This window comes from Apteryx rowi, unplaced genomic scaffold (genome assembly GCF_003343035.1).
Source record: "Apteryx rowi isolate R43461 unplaced genomic scaffold, aptRow1 scaffold_233, whole genome shotgun sequence".
In the NCBI taxonomy this organism is placed as follows: domain Eukaryota; kingdom Metazoa; phylum Chordata; class Aves; order Apterygiformes; family Apterygidae; genus Apteryx; species Apteryx rowi.
Window position 1 is genome coordinate 583907 of NW_020448675.1, and position 27813 is coordinate 611719.

Consider the following 27813-nt stretch of genomic DNA (forward strand, 5'->3'; position numbering starts at 1 on the left):
AGGGCCGCGCTGGGACCCGCCGCGGGCCACTGGGGCCCCCTCGGTGCCCGCAGAGCCCTGAGTGCCGGCGGCGGGGCCTGCCGGGCCCGGTGCGGCCTGGCGCTGCCCTTCCGGGGCTTCCCGGCTGCGCGAGCGCCGCGCCGAGCGGCGGAGGAACTGGAGGGCTCCTGCCGGGGACCTCGCAGCCCCGTGAGGCCTCGTCGGAACCAGCCGTCTCCACTGATAGCGGCAGCACGCTAAAAACCTTCTCGGGGTGGGTAACCAGGGTTGGCAACGCGTGTGGAGGGGGAAAAACAAAAGGAGCAATACGCAGAGGAAAGGGCGCCCGGCTGAGGGAGGATCGTCGTTGCTTTTTGTACTCGGGATGCAGTTCCGTGCTGGTTTTTTTTTGTTTGTTTGTTTGTTGTTTTTAGCTTTATTCACAAACAATTTGTGAAAAGAACATAGTATGTTTTTTTACTTTGAAGAGTCTGATTAGTGCTGTTGTGAATGCTAGCTATCAGTACATGTGCAATATTGAGATGCTTGTTAGGCTCTTCAGAAAAATTAGTGTTGATATTCTGGATCTTCCTGAATTTTTTTTCTGTTGTTAATTTAGTTTGTTTTTTTTTTTACACTTATAGCAAAGAGGTAAAAATAGACAGAAGTGTTTTCTTCCTCTTTATGTAAATCATCCTTCAGAGTGATTTTGAAGTTGCAGTGTCTGTAGAATTAGATTTCATCACTATTTTTCTCATCTTGCTCAATAGCTCTGACTACAAAGGCTGCTGAAAACTATGCCACTCTCTGTCATGTGCTGGAAATTGTCAAGCTGTTAATTCCATGACCTGTCAGCCTGATCAAAAATTAGATTTATAGATGTGTGGAGAAAAACAATAGTCATATTCCAGTTCCAAATACTGGATTTATAGTTAATCATTATATAAGGGAACGGGCTTTTAATTTTGTGGAGTATTAGCTTATATATATTTTGTATGAAACTAGTTATAACTGGAGGAGGAATTCTGTTAAAGGTACTCTTAATGACATTTTAGTTCACTGGATGGAATAATCTTACACCAAATGAACAGGTTGGAGATAAAGTTTCTTTATCATCCCATTTGTTTATAAACCTGAAACTCTCTTGGAATTTAATACTGTGTTGTTACACTTAATAGCTAATTTATTTTGTCTTTGGTTTAGTTTTTATTCTGAAATCTTTCAGTGACCTGGGTAGCTATTGAAGTTTCAAACATGAAATTGAGACCATAAAGGCTACAGGTCACTAACATTTGCATCTGGAAGGAATTCTGTTTCTTCATGCATTGGGGGCCCTGTTGGAAAAATTTTTAGCATAGCAATATAACTGGCTGCTGAGAAAAGCAAGATCTGAAAACAAGTTTTGAGATTTAAAATATAATTCATGCAAAAAAAAGGTTATTATTACTTTAAAATGATGGTTTTTGTACTTACTTACAACCAAATACTCATGTTATTTGTATTATATTTGCTTTAGTTTTAAGTAAACTGAGTGGGTTATTGAATATCCAGGTGGATTAAAATGCATATATACTGGTTGATAATAATTATATCAGTTAAAGAAAGCAAGAAACTAAAACACAGCATGCATTAGATACCCTTAAAGTTCTGTCTATGTACAGGCTTGAGTTCATTCTGACTCTTACGAGACTTTTTACTGTTTATAATCTGATTGCAGTCTGCAGTTTATTAACTTTGTTAAAGTAATAGCGAAATAAGCTTGAAATAACACTGCAGTCTCACCCAAATCTACAGATGACAGTCTCCTGCACATCAGTTAGAGATGGTGATGAAATAGATTTTATTGCTTCTCAAACTTCAGTTTGCTGTAAATGTTAAAGCTAAAATTGTCTTAGAAGTGTCAACACATCTACCTGAAATTAAGTCAGGTTTTATGTAAAACTAAACTCTCCAACATTTGTTGAGCATTAGAAGGGAGGTCAACCTCAAAGTTATTTCTGTCTGAGAATGTTATACTTTGTATAGCTGAATAGCAATAAATGAAGAAAATCAGTTCAGAAAGTGTCATAAATGGGGGGGGGGGGGGAAGAAATCCAAATAAGAATATTTTGGTTCAGCAGTGAAGTTGTTTTAAAACTAAAATGGCTTTAAAAATATTTCAAAATAAAATGTAGTATAAAATGCTGGAATTTCTTCAGTCAGCTCTATTTGTATTTTCAAAGTCAAAACTGTTTGTTTTAGTGGAGCTACTAATGGGTTTTCCAGCAGGGGACTTAGCTTGACTGCTAAATTGTAGGCTGAGTTTGCAAGTCTGAGGCTTAAATGGGGAAGGGGAAACCTTTTTCTTAATTTGAGCAAATGTCATATAAAGTTGTAATAAAAGAATCTTGGAATGATATACTGTAATTTTCTCTAAGGTCAGTAGTTGTTCTAATTTAATACTTGAACTATTAAAGGTAAGATTTCAGAGATGTAATTTTGGCTTTCCTTCCTGTTGTTCTAATTAGTCTATTTTAAGATTAAAACAAATCTAACTTTTGCTTTTTAATCCATGACTCATAGTTCTGCTAAACTGTTCAACAGCTCTTTAGAGTAAATATTCTTTTTATTATTGAAGTAGCTATTCTAATTCTTGATGTTTTAAAAACTAACATGTTTGTGCTAGTTATTGCCAGAATATTACTTCTGACTACTTAAATGATCTTTGCTTGCAGATGCTAAAACTCAATAGTAGTCTTCTATCTATTACCTTGTGAAACCATTTTCTTTAAAACTGAAGACCGTGTTGATTTTTATAACTAAGGGTTTGTCAAGCTTTACAATTAAAAAGCGCAAAAGAATAGGTGCACGTATACAGCTGAGTATCCGTTAAAGCTGTCTTGGTCGGATTTAACTAACTGTGCCATCTATGAAGGCTGCATCTAAAACATTTCAGTTGTTTCTAAGCAAATTATATCTAGAAATAAACTTTGATAATTTCTGAAAGCTTTCCCTATATAAGAGGGACCTGGAGTACTGGTGCCTATCCTCTTCTAACATGGACCTACAGCCTTGGGAATACTGAGTGTCTTGATGCATGGAGGAGAACGGAGCTTTGCATGCCTGGATTTTGTGGGCTGTATTGCTGTAACAAAGCTGGAGCAGTTCCTGTGTACTTCTGAATTTGTTGGGGAGGTGCAGTGCCAGGTATCTGAAAAATTGCTGCGGCAGAACTGTCCAAAATGAAGTCTTCTGGCTGTGCTGTATTGATTAAGGCACTCTGTATCTGTGCAGTGGTAGCTTGCTGATTACCGCACAGCTTATTTTGAGGTTTTGGTATGTAATTTTGGTTTTTGTCTTCTGAACTGAAATCTAGAGTGTCGAGGTAGCTGTGGTTTCTAGAAGATAATTGTATTTGCTCCATTTAAATTGCTTTTCTAATTTTCAGAAACAAAATTTGACCTTGCTAGGTTATAAGAAATACCTGAGCTGAAAAAGGAATTTTTTTTTAGTGTTATATGTGCTTTTAGTAGATGAATAATGGATTTGTACATATGAATTACAAATAGCCTAACATCAGTGCTGCAGGTGTGGGCTCTCCTAGACACCTCTTTCGGATGTTGGTCATACTGGTGTGTAAATTCTTGGAGAACTCCCAAAATTTCATGGGAGTAGCATCAAACCTCAAGTAAGAGCTTTAGCTTGGTGCTAATGAGACAGTGCTGCCAAGAAATAGAGGAATGTGTGGAGATAAGCCTTTCGCCATGCTCCTTTTCTATTGTTTCACACATAGGTTTATGTAATGTTTGCTTCAAATAAAGCAAACTGTGGCACCTGTAAAGTTATGAACATCAGATAAAATGTAGGATATCTAGAAATCCCTTTCTCAGAAATGTTTTTCCATAGGATTGAGATAATGTTGATCAAATAGCAGGAGGAGAAATCTGTTCTTGCAAGAATCAAACCTGAAACATCTCTAGTTTAAATGCCAGCACAGTCCTTGAATTTCTAGGAGGGCATTCTAATTTTATTACTATAATGCTTGCATTTCATTGTAATGTCTCATTTTCACTTTGAGACAAGTTTGTTATGATCTAGCTTTTTAAGGCTGGGGCTGATATAAACAACCATCGGTGTGTAAAAATGAAGTCAGGAGGATATAATCTTTATGACTGATGAAGATACAGAGAACCATTGGGAAGAACAAAGTGTGGATCTGAGATCAGCTGGTTCAATACTAATAAATAAGAGGAAATTGTATATGTGTGTGTTTGCTTCACTGAGGGTGAGAGGGAGACAGTCTGCAAGCTTAGTAATTGATAGTTGTTATTATTTTTTTTAAACTTAATACTCTTGCCTGTTTTACTGGAAAAAAAAACAACATAGTAGTGGTAGCAATTGAATCTGAGTCTTTTTAGTTCATAAGAAAATCAGACCTTACATATATAGATTAAGTATTCTCATGAGCCTAGCATTATGCATTCCGTTTTGAAACGGGATATTTTAGCTCTGAATTAAAGATTGTGGTTGCTAGTGCAGTCTTACCAGTTTGACTGGAATGGCCTTAGATGCTTTCTTATGCTGTCTACCATTTTCAAAGTTACTGTAAAAACTGACAGAACTTTTGTGAAGTTAGGATTTTACTTCCTATAAAGTAAGTTTTGATCTTCTTCCCCTTTTTCTTACAGGTAGAGCAAGTGAAATTACTAGATAGGTTCAGCACCAGCAATAAGTCGCTAACGGGAACTCTGTACCTTACAGCAACTCATCTGTTATTCATAGAGTCAAGCCAGAGAGAGACCTGGGTAAGCATAATGAATGCCTATGGCTCCAAAGCACATGTTCTTCAGATGCGTTTGTTCTTACTTCCTGATCTGTACTAAAACTTTTCTTTAAGTTATAAGTTGTTCCTTACCCTTTCCTTGTTTATGGCATCATAAGCAATAAGTTAAAGATTTACAGACTGTGCTCTTGCTATGCCAGGCATGACACCTTTGTGGCTAAAATCAGATAATGTCGAAAGTAATTCTCACTTCTATTTCAGGTCCTGTGTTTTCTTCTAAATAGTTTTCATTTGTATTCCTGAACAAATGTATGGTATTTTTCTTTAAACCTATAGGGGGCTGTAGGCCCTTGATGAACTGTACCAGTCTTGTATGATCAAAAGTGGCTAGTGCAATAACGTCCATTAGTTTCTCTGCTCAATGCACTGGTGGTACACATGTAAGCAGCAAGTTGTAGCTGCCACTGTAGCCCAGCTCCCTGACTGAGCTCAACATTAGGTCTATACAGTTGAAGTTCATCCAGGACTAAACCTTATTTCCCTGGGGATGGTTCAGTGTTGTGTGTATGTGTTGTTTTTTTTTTCCTTCTTCTTCTTCCTGTAGGTAGAATTTGTCATCGTTAATCCTGTGTCCTGGTTATCTGATTAGATGCCTCATTCTGATTTATTTTGTTAAGTTATGTTTCAGTGATTTGTTTTTAGATGCAATGTACAATTTTATACAAAACAAATTGTCCTTTCGTATGAAAGGAGCTGTTGGGGAGAAAAAGATTCAGAAGCATTGTCTGTATCTCGCTGTGCATTACACAGCGAGAACAGTGAACTTCTGATTAAATCTGTACATTAAGTATTGGATTTCTGTGATGCTAGTGCAAGTATCAAGTATAATTATCATAATGTCTCTTTAAGATGTAGACTCTTCATAAATGCCTATTTGGCAGCATAGTTTTCAGATGCCTGTCTAATTCTAATCAATATTTGAGAGGAGGAGATTACTTCAGTGAGGTAATTGAAATGCTGTGGAGAACATATTGTTCAGCTGAGGTAATATATCTCTGGCTTTCTTCCGATTGTTGAACAACTGCTACTTTCTCATGCATTTCCCAGGCTCTTATTTGATCTGTGTGGCAGATCTACAAAGTTCTGTGGAGGGCCTTTGTATAGCCATTACTGTGTCCGTCTTCTGTTAAAGTGGTTGAAAGGCTCTTAGCTGAGTGACAGTCATGTCTAGATCAGCTCAGCAGATAATATATGAGAGATTTTTCTTACCTCCTTTTTCTTCTGTGTGGCTGTGAACAGTTTGTGTTGCCTCGGTTGCGTTCCTGGCTTGAACGTTAGGAGGCTGAGTCTAGTAAAGTGGTGACTGATGCACAAAATGCTTAATATAAACTACACTGATGGGCAAAAATGGATGCCAGACACTGGAATTCTAAAATCTTTGGTCCTCTACTATATGTTCAGTAGTGGTCCAGTTCCTCTAAATTTTAAAATTTGTGTTCTCTGTAAATATTAAAGAATTCTTTTCCTATTTTACCCTGATGATGCTTTCTTTTGTTTTATGAAATTATGAAGTATGTTCCCATAAACCTTTTAAAAAAAAAAAAAAGTCAGTAAGCTATTTGGCCCCTACCTCATTAGATGTTAACTTTGTCAGCAAAGTTATAGGAAAGGACTGAACAACCCCAATAGAGTTTTACTTCTGAATTTTGTTCTTAGGAGGATGTTTATTGCTTCTTACAAACATTAGATAACACTTAAAAAAACGATGGAAGAGAATAAGTATAATTTTAACAAGTTATGGTAGCTACACCAAAATGCAAATCTTGGATTTCTTCTTAACTCAGTGACTGATAACTAGTCAAAATCTTTCTTCAGAACAGCTTAAGATATCTAATGCCTGCTTCTAGAAGTAGTATGCTGTTGTCATTATTCATTAGCACCCTTATACTGTGAGTACTTCTATGCCATAGATATTACATCATCACATCGCTGCAGTGGAAAAACTTCCCTTGACTACTTCTGGCTGCCCCCTTGTGATCCAGTGCAAGAACTTCAGGATTGTTCACTTTGTTGTTCCCAGAGAGAGAGATTGTCATGACATCTACAACTCTTTGCTTCAGCTGTCAAGAACCGGTAAGACTTCCAACTGCAGAAGACTGCAGTATATGCCTGGATAACAAGCTTGTGGAAAAACGTTTTTTTTTTTCTTTTTTGTAAATGAGCCTTATGTGAAGTCTTTGAAATGAATTTGGTATGTAAAAGAATAGGATATTAATCTGTTGTGTGTGAATTTGGAAGTTGTTACATTGTCTGGCTTTCGAAACCAACTGATGTTGGATAAGCAGACGTGAGATTCCAGTAGATCCTGTGTTTATAGTGTTATCCTTAGAATTGTGGATAAGTGCACACAGTTTCTCATAATTGATGAGTTTAATAGATAAAATGCTATTAAACAGGTATTTTTGTTATGAATTTCCTGCAGTTTTAAAAATAAAGCTGAAATTTTGATGCCAAAGTAGCACTGTCAATTTAGATTTTTAATAGACTACTGTCACATAATGCGGTCTCTCGCATTTTTTTAATGGTGTGAAATGTGGTCATATGTGAGTAGAAAATCATCATAAATTATTTTGAAAGCTTTGTCTTTCTCCATTAGGAAACTTAAACTTTATTGCTTGTAAAGAATGAGATTTACATTTCTGTTCTTACTTCCAAAATTTTTTCTTTTAGTTTCTGTAAAGCTTTCTAATAATTCTGCATTTTTGTTTTGTAATTTTGTGAGTCTTCAATTTGTGACCTTTGTTTTGCCTGTATGGCAATGCTGAAATACTGCGAGCAAACTCTTTCAAGAAAATTCTTATAACCTACCTTTAACTAAATATCTGGAATTGTGTTAATTAACTGCACAAAAGTTGCAGGATAAATATTTTAAGAGTACCAAATGTCTCTTCAGTTTCACTTCTGAGAATTCCTGAAGACTCAAGTTTTTTGTGCAGTTCAGGCAATTTCAAGACTTTTTATAAACACTTTGAATATGTCGTCTAGTGACAGCAATCCGTGAATAAGTATTGTTTTCTAGGGAAAGATCACTAGATCTTTTTTTAAAGACACCATGAAAAACTAGAGTGCTAGTGGTGTAAATTTGGAGGCATGATGGGCACAAGGGAGAATTGGAAAACCCTACAGGAAGAATTAGGTATCTTGAGCACTGGAGTTATTCGTATAGAATGACAGTTAGTAGCATAACATGTAGGAGTGTGCATTTGAGGACCTGTGGATGGCTGCCTGAGATAGCAACAGATGTAATTCAGTGTTCTGAGGTTGCTTCTAATTTGAATATTTTTGAACATGACTCAGCTGTGCTACATCTCTACCCCAACACTTTTGGGGGCTAACTCATTACATAGTCTTACTTTTCTCTTATCTTTTAGCACAATATGATGAACTGTATGCCTTCTCTTATAATCCAAAACAAAACTCATCTGAGCAAGTCAAAGGCTGGCAGCTTATTGATCTAGCAGAAGAATATAAAAGAATGGGAGTGCCAAATGCCAATTGGCAGTTGTCTGATGCAAATCGTGATTATAAGGTAAGGGCTGTGATGGAAAAACGTGTTTTACTTTGCATCTGGTTTTGCTACATCCCCAGGCTCCATCCTGCAGAAGCACTAATACTATGAAAACACTTGGCTTGCTGCATAAGATAAAAATTTGCAGATGGAGAGAGTTATCTCCTTAGTGGGCCCTTTCACAACTTCCTAATTGAAGTTTTTTCCAGGGCCTGAGAAGAGAATATGTGTGCATGAGTGTGTGCATGGGTGCACACATTCTTGGAGTATAAGGTCATCTTTAATCTGCTTACTTGAAATCCAGCCACAGCAATTCTGATGCTCTGCAATTTTGTTACAGCTCTTCTAGCTGAGAAGGATTCTGCCTTGGCATTTTCAGTGCTGGGTAGGGGAGGCAGTGGCTGTGGTGGTGCACCTGATTCCCAGATTAGAATTAATCTTATTTTGTAGTTTGCGAATAAAACAATGGGGGAAGTATTTTCAATATCTTATTTGAAACAAATTCTTAGTGTTTCTACTGAAGAGTCTTTGTTATTGAGAGGTGAATGCTAGTATAGCAGTGCTTTCCAAGAGTGATTCTATTATTTTCACATCAATTCACACTTTTCATCTGTGGTCTGTCTTCTCTCCTGAGATATTTACATGTATATGCAGAAACATGATGGTGTTTACCTTTTGTCTTTTGTTATTTGTCTTAACCTCTCTCAAATTGAATGCAGTAAAATTAGCTTAGGGTTATATATCTAGTGCTAGGTTTATTGTGTGGCCTGTATATAAAACTCTTCTGTTGTACATCTGTCTCTTCCAGATTTGTGAAACCTATCCTAAAGAACTTTATGTTCCCAGAACTGCAAGCAAACCTATAATTGTCGGTAGCTCCAAGTTCAGAAGCAAAGGAAGATTCCCAGTATTATCTTATTATCATAAAGATAAAGAGGTATAGTCTGTTTTCCTTCCAATGCAAGTGGGCTGAAAAGTATTTCTCAACACTTACCAGTAGTTCAGAGTAGATAAGGAAGTAAGTATACTACCTCATCTATATGAGTATGATGCAACTCATGATAACCTTAAATACAGCTAACCCAAGTGGTGTCTAACAGGATGCTGAATTAAGCTAAGCCAGTTTAAAAAAAATCCCTAAGTAATCAGTTTAGTCTCTTAAAGCTTTCAGAAATCAACCTTAAGATCAACTGAAGATAGTTTTGTTTCAAGTGATCTGTCTTGTTAATACATCAAGAACAAAATGTTAGGTCAAAATGGGGGCAGGGGGAAACCAAAAGAACAGAACTGGTTCCTTGAGGAGGCATTTTCAAGGTTAAAAAAAAGACTAGAGAATGAAAAAATCAGGTTTTACAGCGTTTGACAGAAAATGACTTCTTGTGTGAGGCAGCAGCTGCCTGTCTCAACTGGTGGGTGTCTTTGAAAGCAGGGCAGGATTATCACCCTGTCAAGCTGAAGAATTTATGAAGGAAGAATGTAAATGCATTTGGGGATGCATTTGGGGCTAAATACTATTTGGAAGATGTACCATATACCACCTGAAATGGGATGCAACTATAATAGAAAATGACATGGTGAAAATTACTTCAGACTCTAACATGTCATGCTTTCAATGATAAAACCAACAAACTTTAATAACATTCATTTTATACCAAGTGTGTACTTTATTTTCGTGGAGTGTTTTTTCCCAAGCCTATGTATATATTTTTTTTAATTTTTTCTACATAGGAATGTCCAATATGTAAACTGGTACCTTGTCCCTGTAGATATGCCTGAAAAATGTTGTTTTGATAAACCTTTAGATTTAAATTGCAAGCCTTATCTGTTTGAAGGTCTGCAAGTGGTATCTTTAGAAAGTTGGAACACACATTCCTTTGTGTATGTGTGCTGTGGCTTTTTCTTTTTTTTTTTTTTCCCCGAGTACTGTTGTCTGTTGAATGAAACCAGTTGACTAAGCATTTTCTTAGAATTATGGAAAGTGCTTCAAATAGAGACGTTAAACTGTTGTTAACTTGTTCTTTGATTTCCATGGTAGGCTGCAATTTGCAGATGCAGTCAACCTCTCTCAGGTTTCAGTGCCAGATGCCTGGAAGATGAACACATGTTGCAAGCAATCAGTAAAGCAAATCCTTCAAATCGCTTCATGTATGTCATGGACACCAGGCCAAAGGTATGTATTTCTACAGGCTAGGCTTTCTTTTCCTTTTGAACTTTAGAAAAGGGTACAGGGATACCTGTGATGTGTGATTTGTAAAGATTTAGAATTAAATATAAATCTCTTGGGCCAAAATATTCTTTAAAAGTAAAGATAAGCCTTGACATTCAAGCAGTAAATGCTGCCTTTCTTAAACAAGTTGAACCCCTCTCAGGACTCAGCTGGAATTGCCTGAATATGTCAATGAATTTTTGGGGAGGTGCATTTAAAGGAGGAAAAAAAAAACCCAAAAAATCCCCACCCTAAAACATGGGCAAGAGCCGACTGTAAACTTCTGTTTTGAGTGTCATCTTTGAGTAAGATCCAAGCCAGCTGCATGAATTTCATTCCAAATAGTTGAGAAGTGGTGTTGGGTTATTTTAGAATGGAAGGGAGGACTGTGTTCTGTGTGAATGCTATGTGAAAGCTGCTATTGTCTCGCTAGGGAGAAGTAGGAAAAATTCAAATTCTGTTGTAACATTATGAAGTAACACTTCAACTCTCTGCCTAATTAGATTGAATCACATGGATTTTTTTGTTTTTTGAGCCATCATGTGATGTATGGGATAATTTTCACTTTTTAGGCCACCTCTCATTTAGACTGGTATTCATTTCGTTTAAAGCTCTGAACATGGGAGCTAGAAAACATGGATATGAAGTGCAAGTCCTACACTGTAGGATCTTAACTATTACAAGCAGGCTGCTGCAGTTGGTCTGATTGATAGACTGAAACTGTCCCACCTGTAGGTTTTTTAATTGTTGTAGTTTTTATAGCTGCCAACAGTTTATTTATTTGTTTCCAAAAATTTTGATGGTATTTTTAGGATGCCTGAAAAGCATGTGTATGGTAAGTCTGGGATTTACCCTTTTCCTTGTTAGGTTAACTGTATAGCAATCACTTCTTTCTGAAATGTTTTTAAATAAGTAACTGTTTGTAGAGACATGGAGGAGAGAATAGGAAAATATTAAAAGCATAATTCAGATTTGTCAGTTTTGAATATAAAAAAGCAACAAGCAGTCTATATAGTACTTACTGCTTTTCTTAAACTTGGATATTTTTAAGTTGATTTGCCAAATCTGTTTTATTAGAATCTGTTTATAGTATATGTGCTCTTGTCTTTTCAGTTCAAGCATTGAAATTGCTTTATTTTTCTTAACAAAAATAAAATGCAAGTTAAGTCAATTACAGGTTTTCAGTATTTCTATTTGCTCTTTTAAGCTTAATGCAATGGCAAACAGAGCTGCTGGGAAGGGCTATGAAAATGAAGACAACTACTCTAACATTAGATTCCAGTTTGTTGGAATTGAAAATATTCATGTAATGAGATCCAGCTTACAGAAACTGTTGGAAGGTATGTTCTAACTGTAGTATAATAGTATATATGAAAATATGATGACTGCTTTTCTGAAGTTTTTAATAGCTTATATAACCTGTACTGAGATTTCAGTATTCTATCCTGCTTCTACATTTAGTACCAGCGTGCTGTGCTTCATTGTGATAATACAACATGCCTTTAACCTTTTTCTTTAAGCTGTAAATCCTTATGAATGGACTCGTGATTTATTTCAAGGAAAGTAGAGTGGCACATATCTGTCTTGGGTGAACTTGGTTAAATATGTCAGCATCTTGTAAGAGAGATTTCTGCATCAACTAAATATATACGTGTGTGTGTGTGTGTGTAAAATAGTGCATATACATACAAAAATGTAGATTTGCATGTGTGTGTATAAAGCTTTCCAATGCTTCAAGGAGCACTTATTTGCACAGAACTCACAGTAATCATATGTAGACTGTATACAAACCTTGAACTCTTTGGCCTGGCAAGTGGCATCTGTGCTCATAGATGCATCTTTTATAGCATTTGAGAAAAGTGAACCAGTTCAAACTACCACTATTGGCGTTAAGCCCCACTAGTTGTACCTAGTTCTTGGTCAGAAGAGCTTTCATCTAACTTCCAGTCTAAATCTACTTACCCTTAACAGTCAATACGATTTATCTTTCAATAGGTTACCTGTTCTTAGTAGGGAAATTTACACCCTGAAACCTGACAAAAAGATGGAGTGGCTTGTCCTGAGTTTCAAGTATGCCTTCAAATACTGCTCCTAACATGAGGATGCTATTTCTGTTACTCATTGGCTCCTGGGATATTGAGGGGAAGGAAAGAGGGGAGTGGAATCATATCTTCCTCAAAAATGTAGGAAGTTAGTATGAAGGGCTTGTAAAATCTAGGGAGGCATTCAGTAAATGATTCTTTCAGACTCCTGTAGACATAGCATTTTCTTCCAAATCACCTCACTGATATGAGAGAGACTCATAGCATAAAAGGAGATGAATGCTGCTAAGCTTCTGTGTACCAGCTTTCCCCTGGTTGTGCTGAACAGAATGTTCTCAAGTCAGGAATGTGCTATCAGTGACCCTATTCTTGCAAGATTCATTGTAACTGAGACTATCCTCAGATTTATTTATAACAAACAACGGTTATTCTTCCTTGGGCTTGTGGCCTGATCCTAGGCTCTTTGTCTATCTGCCTGATCTTGTAGTTTACCAGAAGCGTAATTTCTTTCCACAATAAACTCTCTTGGTCTGCAGCGGAATCTAACGAAATAAGTGAGAAGATGTTTGTTTGCAAATGGAATGTGAGACAATCCTTCCCAACATCTTTCTGGAATGGGACCATACCATGGAGCACGTTACGGGGGTTTACAGTCTATTCTTTCACTTCGATTCAGCTTTCTTTAAAGATCTTGCATGCAATGAGACAAAACTCTAAAATAGTCGTCTCCAGTGGGGAGACAATGACTTTATTCCCCTGATGGGCAGTGTTTCAGTCTGCTTATGCAACACTAATGGAAGAATCTTCACATAGACTAAACTACTGAAGGTATTGAATCTAGAAAAGTTCAGTTTTTATGCATTCAAAAAGGCATTATTACATGTCAGAAAAGATTCCACTAGATAAGCAAAAAGGCATTGCTTATGTCAAGAAATGGCATTTCTGCAGGAAATCTTTACTTGAGAAGAGGCTCAGTGATAGCCATCTGAAAGGCGGCAGCTGCTGTGTTCTGTTGCACATATGTCAATGACAGAAGTGTATTAACCAAGTTTAGTTTTCTTTAAAAACAACCCCTCCCCTCCCCCACAATCCCTGTGCTTCAGCTTCCAGGTCTGTAGGTTCCTGTCACCTCTTGCAATTGTTGCCTGAAACATCGCTAGTTGTGTGTATAAGGACAATCAAGTGAAGGAGGATGCTTGTTGGCACAGGAGGTAGTTCTTTGGGCTTACATGCATGGAGGGCATGTATTTATGATAGGATCCATATAGACAAAGCCATGTTGAAAGATAGTTATTGTGAAGCATCTCTCTCCCCCCCCCCCCGCCCCCAGCTCTGCCCAGTGGGTACCATAAATCATCTTCAACCCTTTTGGGGACCATTAGGGACTGGAAATGATTCTTCAGCGCAAGTGTCAAACCAGTGTTAGTGCAATTTGTTTATTTCATCACTAAGTAATCTAAAATGTCTGCATTAATTCACAGAAATAGGAAATTAATTCTCAGGGCTTGACCTATGTGTTCTTATCTTTGCCTTAGTTCATGAGACTGTAGAAATCTAGCTAGGAGGAGAAAATGCCAGAGACAAGATGTTTATACCAAGCTGGAAATGCTGATCAAAGGCAGGATTTGATAGAAATACCTAGGTGAAAGCAAACTGAGGGCTGGAAACCTGTTTATTTTTTCATTACAAACTTTTGCTGTAAAGCATAAACTGCAGAATGTAAGAATGTGAAGGAATAAATAATGCCTCTAGGTAACTTAACCTTCTCTGTTCAATCCCTTCCCTGGTTGGCTTTCTAGATTTTTGTCTGTGTGGGGGGGTATTTTTTTTTCTTTGCCCTGCTGTGGTGCCATGTATGGCTGTGATTTAACAGGTTTGTAGAACTGCTGAGAGAGAGAGAACTGCTGATGCTTTCATGTCAGTATCTTGGCTGATTCCTCATGGGGGGGGGCTTTTCAGAAGAAAATCTGTTGCCTAATGCTAGTACTTCTTCATCAAAGACCAGAGTAAAATGAACAGAGCTTTTGCTGGTTTTACTGATATCTGATATCTACAAGCTGCTCTTTAAAATTAGGTTTTGTGTCCAGGGGTTTCTTGATGTCTGTTTTGTTACCCCATTGTGCTATGGTTTGCTAGCTTCCTTCCCCCTCAATGAGAGAGAGATCTATAGGCTTTCGAAAGAATGCTGCTTTATTATTTGGGAGTTTCTTTGTTATAGCATTGAGTGGCAACAGGCATTACAAATCTTCTGATGAACGGGGACTCTACCGAAATTTGTGTGGCTAAGAAACATGTAGTGCAGATACAGGAAAGCTCCAGGAGTACTGGCTTCTTAGGAGTCTGTACCCTTCATTACAGCATGGCACTTGACTGAACATGAAACTGAGTCACAAAATGACTCAGGTGAGTTGTTTTTTGCGCACTCTACTGACTCACTTCCCCCTGTACCCAGAGATAAAGATTATTTTGCAACTTGTATATGAATGGCTCCACTGCTAGCTTTCAGCTACAGAGCTTTCTGCTCTCTCTTGTTTTTTTTTTATTTGGGGCTCACTAGCTTGGCAGAAAATAGTTTTTGCTTGTGGCAGTGGGAGGTGCTTTTGTAGATAGCAACTTAAGGAATTTTCTCCTAGAATCAAACAACTCTGAAGCTATATCAGCCAGGGAATGCTGTCTTTCCTTTTTCTTTTTTTTTTATGCTAGAAGTTCCTTGTGGTTGGAACAGTAATATTAAACTGTGTAAGCTGGTGCTCAAAATGATTAGTAAAAAGCAGTTTCTATCTGATAGATATTTAGTGTCCTACAAAAATCAGGTTGTTCTGTCTTACTTGTGAATTGCTAAATGTCCATGTGAAACACTTTCACAGTCTACCTCTATAACTGTTGTTGCTATGCTGCGAGGCAGCTTTCTTTTAATCTGGATTTTCCTTTCCCTGCCCCCTCATTTAGCCTTAGCATTACAGGTTCAAAGTACACTTGGAAAGAACAGGAGAGATCATAACCAAAACTGTAGTGTTTTTGAGATGGACAAAACTTAGTCTCCATGGTTTTCAGTTCCATCACTGTCCATGTACTGCACTCGCTTTACCCTCTAGACAGAGGAGAGAAGGTGATTCGGCTCTGTTGGTCTAAATGCTCAGAACTGTATATATTATCTGGTTGTGACTACTTGGTCATAATAATAATAATAATAGCCTGTAAGTCTTTCTGGCAAGCTGGTAAGCATTTGTGTTGCCTTCCTTTACAAGGCAAGGCATTGCTCCCTATTGGGGGTAACCAGTCTCTTTACCTTGAATGTTTTTTGCCAAAAAGATGCAAAAATCTTATTCTTGTCATTCATGGTTGCTGTAGTTCTGCGGAGTTGAATTTTAGGTGGAGAACATATTTTGCATTGCTGCTTTTAACCTTTGGGAGTGATGTTTTCCTAAAAGATATTTCAGATCAACTTAAATAATTGTATATTGTTTCCAATACCCTTTCTCCACTGCAGAATATAGGTAGTTACAACTTTTTAGGGCTTTAACTCTTCTATTTTATTTTCAGTCAGTGGTACAAAGGGTTTATCTGTCAATGACTTCTTGTCTGGTTTGGAGAATTCTGGATGGCTGCGTCACATCAAAGCTGTGTTGGATGCTGCTGTCTTCCTAGTCAAGGTAACTTGTATGCTGCTCCTTTCTTTGGTGAGGGCAAGTTTACTTGGTCCCTGGCAGAATTATACTTAATATTGTTTGAAGTGTAAAATTCCATAAATTCAGTCGTCTTTAGTTCACTTTACTGTCCTTTTTTGGAGAGAAGGAGAAGCTTGAAATAAAACAACATATCAGATATATCTGTGTACAAGTATTGCATGTTTCCTAATAATTGCAGTTATTGAATGTGCCAGCTAAAGTTCTGGGGTTTTTTTGAATGCTGTTTGGGCCCTTTACTGAAGCATGAAGGGACTTTTATGCTACTGGTTCTTTTGGGTACTTGTAAAAGATCTAACCAATTTGAAGGGAGGTGGAGGAAACTGCTTAGTGTATGTTGAAAAACAGCTTCTGAGGCACTAATTGTAGAGAAATCAAAATGGTTATGTGCTGACTTTATTTGGCAAGGAAATGGGATTGTTTATGAAAAATTCAAAGGAACTGTTGCCTTTGCCAGGTATCTATGAAGCAAAGTGGTTGGGTGGGTGGTTGTGGTGGTTTTTTTTTTTTTTTTTTTTTTTTTTTTTTTTTTTGGAGGGCGTGGGGAGAAGCCTGGGTCTTTTTCACTAGCTGAAATAACAGGACTTACGTTAAAAACAGGTGCTTCTCCTAAAGGTGACCCACCAAATAATTGTTGACAGGATTTGAATTCTTAGTTGAAGCTAGTGAGCACTTCCTAGTCCTTAACTTTTTTAATGATTAACAGTGGGTATTTTTTGTTTTCTACATCCAGCTTGATCTGTAATGAATAGTGTGCTTTTTTCTTAATGTGCATTGAAAAGGTATTTCTAGTTTTAAAAGGATAGAAAGAGAAATGGGAACCACTGTAGAGGTCCCTATTACTTTCCACTGCCATCTTGCACAAGGTATTTCTTTTCTTTATAGGGTGTTTTCATTTCACTGGAGAAGAATTCATAGCTTTCTAATTAGCATTTAATCTTTCCTCATATTTTTCTGTATGTTTTAAAATGGACTATGCTGTGAGTTTGGGATAAATGTAGCTTTTGTAATTATTTGCTAAATTCTGACATCAGTCTTGAATATTTACTAAGAAACAATGGTGTTTTACTTTGCAGGCAATAGCAGTTGAGAGTGCCAGTGTATTGGTGCACTGCTCAGATGGCTGGGATAGGACTTCCCAAGTTTGTTCCCTTGGAGCTCTCTTACTAGATTCCTATTACAGAACAATTAAAGGATTCATGGTAAGCATGCTGTTGTATTATTGCATTGCTTCTTGGTAAATCAAAGGACATAAAAGGTAAACTATGGTACCAGGAGTGCAATACTAAAATTTTTCCCATACTTTGATTTTTTTTTTTTTTTTTGTTAATTGCAAATTAGTTGCTATAAACCTCTTGCAGCCATTTATGTGAGGTCTTACTGCTTACTGTGTTTAAAGTAAGCCTGATTTAACAGTAGTTATCATCTGATTGTCAATCTGTTGTTAAATTTTGTTCTACTGGTTTTAGAAATGTGCTCATATTTAGTACAACTAAATTTTGACAACTGACCTAAACAGTGCTTTGAGAATCTGTTGCAAAGGCGTCTTCCAAGAAAGTAAAGGACCTACCAAGTGACAAATACTTGCTCTTACAGTAGTTAATTGATTCAGATTGAAAATACAGTATATAACCTGTGAAGGTAATACTGTAGATGTAAGATTTAATAATGTTTAATTGTGGATGTTTTGTTTTTTTCCCCTCTAGGTCTTGATAGAGAAGGACTGGATCTCTTTTGGGCACAAATTCTCTGACAGGTAGTTCATGTTCTTCCAGTAAAGAAAAATGTATACATGTACGCAGTGAACTGGAGGATAAATATTCCAGTAAAAGTGATTCAGCATTTTACATAAATATTAATGTCCATGTATACTTAAAAAAAAAAAAAAAAGAGCTTATGGAATTATGGTACTTAAACTACTGCAGTGTTGCTAGAAATTCTGCAATGAGTAGGCTGTTATCAATAGACAATGCACTCTGTATTATTACTTATTCAGATACCTATTGGATAATTGTTTTATAGTACAAACATACTTCTTGAGCTACTGGTATCTTGCTCTCAGATGTTGACGACAGCTGCTGGATCTGCACATATGCCTAGAAAATGCAAGACCAATCCAAAGCTACCTCCTAGCCATTTAAGCAACATAAAACACAGTTTTAAAGTTGTGATCTTTTTAAAATGAGTTTGTATTTACTTTTACTTTTAATGTTGAAATAATGCCTACCTTTAAATGTCTCTATGTTCAGAGCTTTGTTTTTCTCTTGATCTGACTTATACCATCTACAAAAATAGCCTTGCTGCTATATATTGTTTATTAATTTACTTTTAGCTGGCATACTCCAAATGTTTACTATGGAAATAATAGACAACAAAGGAGCCTCTTAATTTTGTCTTGTGTTGATTTTTCTGTGCTGAATACAGATGTAGTGCAAATCAGAGAAGTAGCTAAAATATGGACTTATTTAAAAATTGCCCCAGTTATCTAASTTAGATACTCAGTCTCCAAACCAAAACTAGTGTCAAATTGATGTAGAGTAGTTAAAGGCAAGTGCAACTAGGTGTGTGTGTGTGTGTGGTTGTGGTTGTTTTTTGTTGTTGTGTTTTTTTTGTCTGTAGCTTTAAACTATTTCACTCTGTCTATGGAATCTTTTTTAGGTGCTGTCAGTTGGATGGTGATCCAAAAGAAATCTCACCAGTGTTCACCCAGTTTTTAGAAAGTGTGTGGAATCTGACTGAGCAATTTCCCCAAGGCTTTGAGTACAATGAAGCTTTCCTTCTTCAGATCCATGAACATGTCCATTCATGTCAGTTTGGAAACTTCCTTGGAAACTGCCAAAAAGAGCGAGAAGAACTAAAGTAAGTAGACTTATTGCAATGTGTCTCACTTATTCTGATAAATGAAGAACAACTATAGATCTTATTTTTGGGGGGCTCTGAATAAAAGTAAAGAGACAAGATAGGTAGTACAAAAACAGATGTTGAACTGCATTAGGGAAGAGCAGTGGTCCTCATGGTTTTGCATACTGAAGACATTTTTTCTAATTTTGGGAGAAAATCCATACTCCCCTTTGATAGGGCAAGTCATAGTATCTTCCCCCTCCTTTCTTTTCTAAAAACAGGTAAGCTTAAATTTGGAAGTTTCACCTCATTCCCTCCCCTAACCTTATCTGTAGTTAACCCTAAAATTATTGCCTATTCAAGACTACTTCCTGTCAGTAAAAAAAGAGCAGGATGTCTCCAAATGTCTTCAATTAGAAAATATCTGTAAATTTGTTATCACTTCATCTGTATCTTAACTGTATTTTAAAAGCATTTATTGCAAGTAGGCAAAACTTGCACAGCATAAGCACTATTAGTTCTAAAACTGACAGTAAGATTGACTTCTTCCTGGCATAATGCTAACGTTGGATAGAACTGAGTAGAGCATTTCATTCAAAATTTATAACTATTCTGGTAACTTTAAAAAAGCAGTTGTGATGGATTTATTACGTTGAGTCGAACACATTCTGGGCTTTTACTTGCAGTCTGTCTTGACCTTGATTTCTTCTTACCTTAAGATTTAAAGAGAAGACATATTCCTTGTGGCCATTCCTTCTGGAAGAACAAAAGAAATATCAAAATCCTTTGTATAATCCAGATTTTTCTCCAGAGCTAACTCTTTTGGAGCCTAACACAGTGTCTTTCAATTTTAAGTAAGTTTGAATTAATACAGTATCTTTTCTTCAATTCTGTCATTATTCTGAATAGTTAAAAGCTGTCTGCTACGTGCAGGTTTTGGAGAAATATGTACCATCAGTTTGATCGAAGTATGCATCCCAGGCAATCTGTATTGGATCTTATCATGAACATGAGTGAACAAAATAAACAATTGGAGAAAGACATTAAAGAACTGGAAGCTGTAAGTATTACCAAATAAGTGTACTTACTTGTGACTTGTTCTTCAAATTCATGTTTATAGCCTTGTAATAATGCTTCTGGCTTTCATATGAATGTCACCATTGTATGGCCCAGCACTTGTTCTGTGTAATACTGAGCTGATCTTTTTCACTGTATGTTTCTATGCTGTATGCCAGGCTATAGAGTCAATGCTCATAAACACAAATTACTGTGCCTTCCTGATGAACTGTATTATGTAAAACTGTTCCCACTACCAAAGTGTCACTCAGAATAGTTTATAATGATTAAATTCATGTGAAACATCTGAGATAACAAAGCACCCATCTGTTACAGCTGTGTGGCTAAACTAAGGAGATCAGAAATATTTTGTTTTCATACCTAATAAAATGCAGACACTATGTATTTTTGTCCTTCTCAACTTATATGCAGGTTCATGCAATTGCAAGTCACCATAATTATGGGGCATATACACTGTAATGTTTACTTGAAGGCAGGGTCTCTAGGGGCTAAATCCACATAAAGAGATCAGTTTTCTAGAGATGACTTATCACATTGCTACAGTAAACAGCCAGAGGAACTGAATGCAGTGTATCTCATTTTATTCTAGTATGAATTAATGAGCTGCATTTAATTGACACTTCATTATAGTCAAAGTGCTGACTTCAAAATATTACCTTTTAAGAAATTCAAAGTTCTAAGGTAAATACCAGTGTTATTTTTATGTGGCAACAAACGACAACAATGGCCAGCTCCTGTGCATGTTACATTGGGGAGGTGGAACAAGTACAGCTGTTTTAAGAGGAAAGATTTTTATTAAGCTGATTCTTAACTCTGTCTCAAGTCTTAACTGTATATTTAAATTTTTTTTAAACAATTGATACAGCAGGATGAGAATTCAAGATGAAAAGCAAGATAAAGCAGGGTGAAAATTCAGCAAGATGAAAACTCAAAACTGAAACTTCGGTTTTGCAGAACCTTGTTCCAAAGTGTTAACTTTACCTGTGCCCACATTCCTCAATTGAATTGATGAGAAGGGACCGCAAGCTGTTTGAAATCTTGATGCAGGCCTTTCTATTGCTATTTTCATTCTCAAAGTTAGTGTGTTAAAAGACACCAAGGGCTTCTGGACCCGGTCTAGGTTTTAATAGAGCACAAACACATCGTCAAGAAAAAAATTTAGTTAGTGCAAGCTCCCAATTGCTGTCCTCTCCATTTGCTGTGTACTTGCAGGATAAGTCCTTTTCTCCAGTCCTGCTTTTTAGTTAGCAACTTTCAGTGGCTTCCTGCATTTGAACAAACTCTGTTTTTTTCAGATCTAAGTCTTTATAAGATGTTAGGAAGGAGAAAAGGTTTACCTATGAACCTGTGGTGTCTTAAGAGACTCCTAGTCTGCTGCTGCTGGCTTGCTGCTTGCTAGTAATACTGAGGACTGTCTTCCTCTGCTCTACTGCAGAAAGTATTCCTATCCTGTTAGCAAGCAAATAAGGAACAAGCTTGGAGAAATCCCTCCTCCTCTATGGACTGGCTTAAGAGGCAACCTTTCTGTCTTCTGTTCAGCTGCGCATTTTTAAGCATACAGTGCTTGTAGCATCTGCTGTAAACAGTGGAAAAAACCTGTCATACACAATGGCCTAACATGTAATAATCCTTTTACATATCTAATCTAGGGTATGTAATGTAGGGTTCTGCAGAGGTTGAATTGGACAGCAAAAGTAGTAAATTCACTTCTGTTCAAAGCAGAGTGTCATCAGTAAAGCAGTGATGCTTACTATTAGTAATTACTGTCTATATTTCAGAAAATAAAGCGGAAAAACAGTCAGTCAGATGCAGTCCTTGTGAAGGAGCCTCTGCAGTCTGCCCCTCCTGCACCCATGGCACTGAAAACCTCTCCATGCTTCAAGAAGGAGCAGCCACTGATGCCTGTGAATGACTCTGTAAGAACTATAGAGGGCAGCAACACAGCAGACAATCGCTACAGTGAATTCATGGAAGAGTTCTCAAAAGCTGAGCCTGCCGTTGTCAGCTTGGAGTATGGAGTGGCCAGGATGACCTGTTAATTGATCTGGCACAGGGCTTCTCTTTTCCAGACTGAAATAAAAGATGGATTATTGTGAGGATGGGTCTGTGCTGCATGACCAAAACCTGATTTGTATATTGGCAAGTTTTGTTAATGTAGGCTAGAACAGCATGCTAATTGTAAAGTGTTTGCTGTTCTCTTCACAAAAAAAGTAGCTGTATTTTAAAAGAAGGGGCATTTGGTAAGTAGTGACTAAAAAGGAGTGGTATGTCTTTGAACTTGCATCAGTTTGCACTAAATTGATTAAGATGGTAACATTTCTTATAATATTCAGTATAGGAAAACACAGGTGGTCTTTCACAAGTTGACTTTATTTAGGCAAGAAAATTTGCACTTTCTACTTTAGGAACTGAAGCTACATGTATATATTGCATACCATATAAATATGTATACCCTTGTTTAATGTCACCTACTACTAAATTTCAGTGTATTGAGTGCCATGAAAAAGTACAACATATTTCAATTCATAACTAGTTGGCCTTAAACCTATTGATCAGTAATATCCTTGTCCTTGACTACTGCAGCCTGTAACCTGACTATTTCTATTGTACTTGCTCAGATTTGTTCTTTCCTTAAAGCAGGACTCGTTCTAGGGAATGAAGCACGCCTAAGCTGGTGCAGCCTGACAGCAAATAGCTATACGAATGTTAACTTTCTTTTTTTGTCCAATTGCTTTATTGTTTAAAATATAATAGATGGGCCAGATCTTGCGCTCTGGCAGCTTAGACTGGCTGAGATTCAGTGAGGCTATAATTCATGTGTGTGATCATAAGCATTGATATTTAACAGTGAAGAGTAAAGAGTAAAGCACATCATTTAAAAAAACAAAAAACAAAAAAAACCCGTAGCCAATAACTGAACAGTTAAATTTCCTTCTGATTGTTTACTGTGTGCTGTGCAATTGTTCGGATTCCAAGAGCAGCAGAAGCAAAAGGTCTAGGAGTGTAGTCTGCTGACAACTGTCCTCAGATACAAAAAAATAGTTTCACTCGTGTCTGATGCTCATGAGAAAGTGAGTGCCTCATACTAAATTTTTGATTGGGAAAAAATTTCAATTATTAGTGAAGTCTCCCTTTTATGTTGTAAAACTTCTGACTTTCCTTAAACAATTTCAGTACAAACTGGAAATTCTTTTTTTGTAATTTGAGAGAGGACAAAAACTGCTTCTGGCAGAATGCAGCAGAAATCCTGGGACATGAGAAAACTTGGTGTATCTAAGCTTAATTCTGTGTCTATAACTTATCCTGGTAAGAGAGATGGTTTTGCCCAAGTCTGCTTCGCATGATAGATTTTCTGGGCAGTAGCATTTGAAAACAGAGCAGAGAAGTAAAAATGTGAGTGCCTAGTCTTTAAGTAGAGGTATAAACTACAAGTTTAGGTATTAGGATCCTTAGGTATGGCGTTAGATTAATGCTGCCAGTTTTATCTCTGGATTTAAATCACTTTTTGTTTCAAATGAAATGAGTTTATTCTCATCCTAATCCCTAAAGTCTATTTAGTTAAAAATGCTGGTGCACCACACACAACTTGACATAATTGGCAGCATTTCTCTCTGCCCCAAATTAGATCCAGGACTCTATTAACAAGGCCAGTCATAGGTCATAGTCAAGTTGCACTTTTGAAGCTGGCTGGGAGAAATTAACTGTGACCCCTGTATTAGGGAGTTTTAATTGCCCATCTCACTAATTAATTTTTTAAAAGCCTATAAATGTAAATAAAGATTCATAAAAGTCTTTTTATTCCAGAAATGAGTAATGTCATGTTTAAAGTACATTATCCAGCCCTTTAAACACATCTAGACTTTATATTACTTTTTCCACTACAGGTTTTGATTGAGTTTCACATTTGCACGTGTAGTGCCTTACAGGGTTGCAGCAAGAGGTTTTTGTGCCTTATTTGCTGTTTCCTTCCCCCTTTACCTTCTGTATCAACTTGGTTCCGTGGTTTTCCTTTGCAAAACATCTTGTGTATTAAGCTGCTTGTGTTTTATCATACTAGTGAAACAAATTTATYACTGACAGTATAGGTGTTATCACTTCCCTTGTTTGTCTTAATATTTAACTGCTCTTGTGTGCCATGTACATTGTTTTTCATATTTATTGTTTAGAGTTTATGGACTCAAAAGATTATATGAAGCTTTTTTGCAAGTATTGTGCTATGTGTTTTTCCTTTAAAAGCCTTATTATACGGGGATACTCAGTTGTTTAAAGAGAAGTTCTGTTCCTTTTCAGTAATGTTAAAGTGTGTTTGTTTTAGTCTTCAGGCCCTTTTTATTGGAAGAGTTCACTTTTTAGTAAAAAAGGAATCAGGATGCTATTCTATTTTTAAATCAAGGTAAACATCTTAAGCCAGCCCTAAAATGTCATTAAAAACTATCTGCTCAGGCACAAAATGCTTTTCATCGTCAAAAATATTATACTTCTTGGTTCAAAGCAAATATCTTACTCCAGTGAATAAATGAATAGAGTTTTATAAGGTGGTTCTGTAGAGCAGCCTTCTTACAAAGTCCAGACAGCTCTGCCAATTCAGCCCCCAGGGGCACCAGTGAGAAAAGTTCCTGCAGAGAGCCAGCTGTCTCTTCTCGTTTGCTGTTTAGGCTTAAGCCAAAACTACCTAAAGCACATGGGACCTGTGGCACAGTCAATAGATGGTAGCAAAGTGAGCTCCGGCATGAAGCTTGGCAGGATGGCTGGGACTCGGCTCAGTGGGGACTGATCTGTGCCTTTCAAGAAGGGTTTAAAAATAACAACAAAAAAAACAGTTGACTGAAAAGCTGTGGCAGAAGTCTTCTGGGAGCAAAAAAAATTTTTAATTCTTATTTCACTGCATGGTTGTTTCTTTACTCTTCAAACATTTATAATAATTACAGTATTGAAAGGTGCCTGTTACAGCTCAGAACAGTGCCCAGAATTCTTTCCCTTTTAAGCTGTGGCCTTACAACTTTCGGTGCACTGACCAGTTTGTTGGACTAAAATGTCCCAGGTATTAATTTGCTATAGCTGATTCTGTTTCATCTGTTGCAAGACTTTGTGGCACCTGTCAATTCTGTTTCATTTGGAGAATATGTTGGTAACATCTTTGGGTTTTAAGCTGTGCTGTGTGGTGCTGCTTTTTTTTTGTCTGAATGCTCTAGAAGAGAAATTATTCCTTTTAGTTAACAAAACTGTTAGTCTCACCTGAGCAACTAGAACTGCTTTCACTTTGTACTCCAGGCAATATTAAATCTTTATTTTAAAGTATACTGGCACAGAAGGAGTTGAGCTTATTTTGGTGAAGTTAGCTATTGTGGTGATGTCCTCTTTAATACAAGTTTAAATATCCAACTGTTCTGTTCAGTAGGACAACTGCCAAATCAACAGACTAAGAAATTAATTAGGCAACGCTGAACTGAGCCTGTACATTTTCCACACATGTCCGATTACTAGTGACCTAAATCTAGGGCAAAAGCCTGAAGTCTAGCAGGTCCATTAGAGAAGTGGAGCAGTAGTCCTTCTGTAGAACTGCCCATTCCTATATCTTACATAGAGCAAACATCCTAATTTAATGTTGATTTAGAGGGGAAGTTATTCAAACTACATCAAACTACAATGGTTCAATGTGTCTCTTAGTATAAACACCCTGGAGAACTTTCAGGGACTTTGAGGGAAAAGTGGTGTGTTCTTTCTCTGTGGTTTTCCAAATGCCTTTTTATCTGATAGGATAAAACATCAGAAAAGCTCTGAGAACTTGCTACTCTCACACTGGTAAACTGAGCATATAATGGCTGCACAGTTCTTGCAGTCACCCCAGCTCTCTTATGAAGGAGGGGAAATGGGGCTGGCGTAGCTTGGCTTAAGCACTATCTTCTTAAGGAAGTGACATAAATAATACAAATAAATTCCATCTTAACAATAATGGATATTGATAGGATGGGCCCTGTGTTCTTGGAAGTCCTGCCATCCTCTTGGACAAGTATGGCTAGGGTGAGGGCATCACATAAGAAAAATAGTTGCTTTCTAGTCAGTTTAATGATGTTTTGACTTTCAAACTACATCRTACCTTCCCAGTGGTACATTACTGGATCTTTAGGACAGAACCTAAAGATTGATTTTTGCATACTCTGTATTTAGCTGCTAATAGTTCCAGACCTGTGGCTGATCATGGACTCTGTAGTGGTCATGAAACTATTTTAAGCTTCAGGATTAGATCTTTAGATTTGACTGGAGGCTACTTTGACTCACTTTCACCATTTATGCCACCCTCTGTTTTCTCCAGGTGTTGCTTATTGTGGTGCTTGATACCTGTCTTTCAGATACAAAGGGCTTCTCAATGCCTTGGATTTTCCAAAACCTGGGAAGTATTGCAGTTTTCTTCCACTATTCTGAAGGCTTGGATCAGCCTGAGTGAACAGTGAGGATGTCCTTATGTTTGATCTAATTAGCTTGGTACATTTACCTGTTGAAAAGCATTGAAAATTAGAGCAGCATCATAATTTAATGGTGCAACTTCTGTATGCACAATAGGCAAAAGAAAGGATATAGTCAGGACCCTTGTCACAGTATGTAGCAAGGAACAGAACCCTGCTGGGATATTACCCATGAAAAGTAGAAGCAGCAGAGCTATTTTGATGTCCAGCAGCAGCCTGGGGATTTGAGGTAGAAGGTCAGAGCCCAGTTTTTCTGAGATCAGTTTCCAGGCCCCAAAGAATTAAATGACCTGTTTTATTAAACACTTGTACCTGAGCAATTCTACATTGACAACAAACAATAAATTAAAAAAAAAGGATTTTTTTTCTTCTTCCAATGTACTAGCTTCAAATAATGAATGTCCTGGTGGTGACATTGAAGTCAGGGTGCAGTATATTCTTTAATCATGTTTATAGTTTAAGTCTTGAGGTCAGTTATGTACTGTTTGTAATTAAGGTGGGTTATAGTTTTGACATGTACTGTAAAAGTCTTTGTCATCTTTGACAAGGCTATCACACACATCTCCTGTATTTCTGTATAGGTCTTTACTGAAAGCTTTCCTTGTAAAGTTTTTCCAATCCTTCCCCATAAATTCCTATTTATTTAGTGTTACATTTAGACCTGGATTGGTTTGCTTGTTTTGTCCTACTGTTGCTCTTCAATCATGTAGCTCATCTTTACAGCTGCCTGTCAGTAATGTCACTTGACAAACATCTTTCCATCAAAGAAAACTGGTTTGTCCCTTTTCTGGCTCTCAGGGATTTTTACCCCTGAATTAGTGAACTTGAAAAATACTGCTTCTTTTCTCTTTCAGGACTTCTGAGTGCCTCTCAACTTCCACAGTTTACTTTCCACATTTTAACTGCAGATGTGGCTATTTTAAAAAAATATATATTCAAATGCTGGATGTGGCAAAGGGAAAGAAAACTGTTTTCGTTGTAATCTATCTGGAAAGACCGGCTGTTGTATTACCATTTATTGTTCCATGTATTGCTTCCTGTAAAAGTCACATCTCTGTGCTGGGATCATGCTTGATGTATATTGCTGGAGAAACTTTAGCAAATGGTTTTGTAATGAGTACTTTATTTGTACCTGTTTTGAAAGTCCATAAAGCTTAAAATAAAACTATCTTAATATCACCAGTCTAA

General features: G+C 37.0%; 1 protein-coding gene across 1 annotated transcript; it reads left to right on the plus strand.

Annotated features, from left to right (window-relative positions):
* Positions 1-2149: 2149 nt before the first annotated feature.
* Positions 2150-27813, plus strand: MTMR6 (myotubularin related protein 6). The gene is made up of 14 exons (XM_026065900.1): positions 2150-3165; positions 4647-4763; positions 6712-6874; positions 8173-8330; positions 9118-9246; positions 10345-10479; positions 11723-11855; positions 16101-16210; positions 17320-17445; positions 17950-17999; positions 18902-19102; positions 19804-19938; positions 20018-20144; positions 21940-27813. The coding sequence occupies exons 1-14, from the start codon at positions 3052-3054 to the stop codon at positions 22198-22200; spliced, it is 1959 nt and encodes a 652-aa protein (XP_025921685.1). The 5' UTR covers positions 2150-3051; the 3' UTR covers positions 22201-27813.

What these genes read in the sequence shown, in the direction of transcription:
- MTMR6 (XM_026065900.1), top strand. Translation starts at nt 3,052, where the DNA reads ATGCATGGAGGAGAACGGAGCTTTGCATGCCTGGATTTTGTGGGCTGT. An exon ending in AAAGAGCGAGAAGAACTAAA is followed by an intron (nt 19,103 to 19,803) that starts GTAAGTAGACTT and finishes TCTTACCTTAAG; the next exon opens with ATTTAAAGAGAAGACATATT. An exon ending in ACATTAAAGAACTGGAAGCT is followed by an intron (nt 20,145 to 21,939) that starts GTAAGTATTACC and finishes TCTATATTTCAG; the next exon opens with AAAATAAAGCGGAAAAACAG.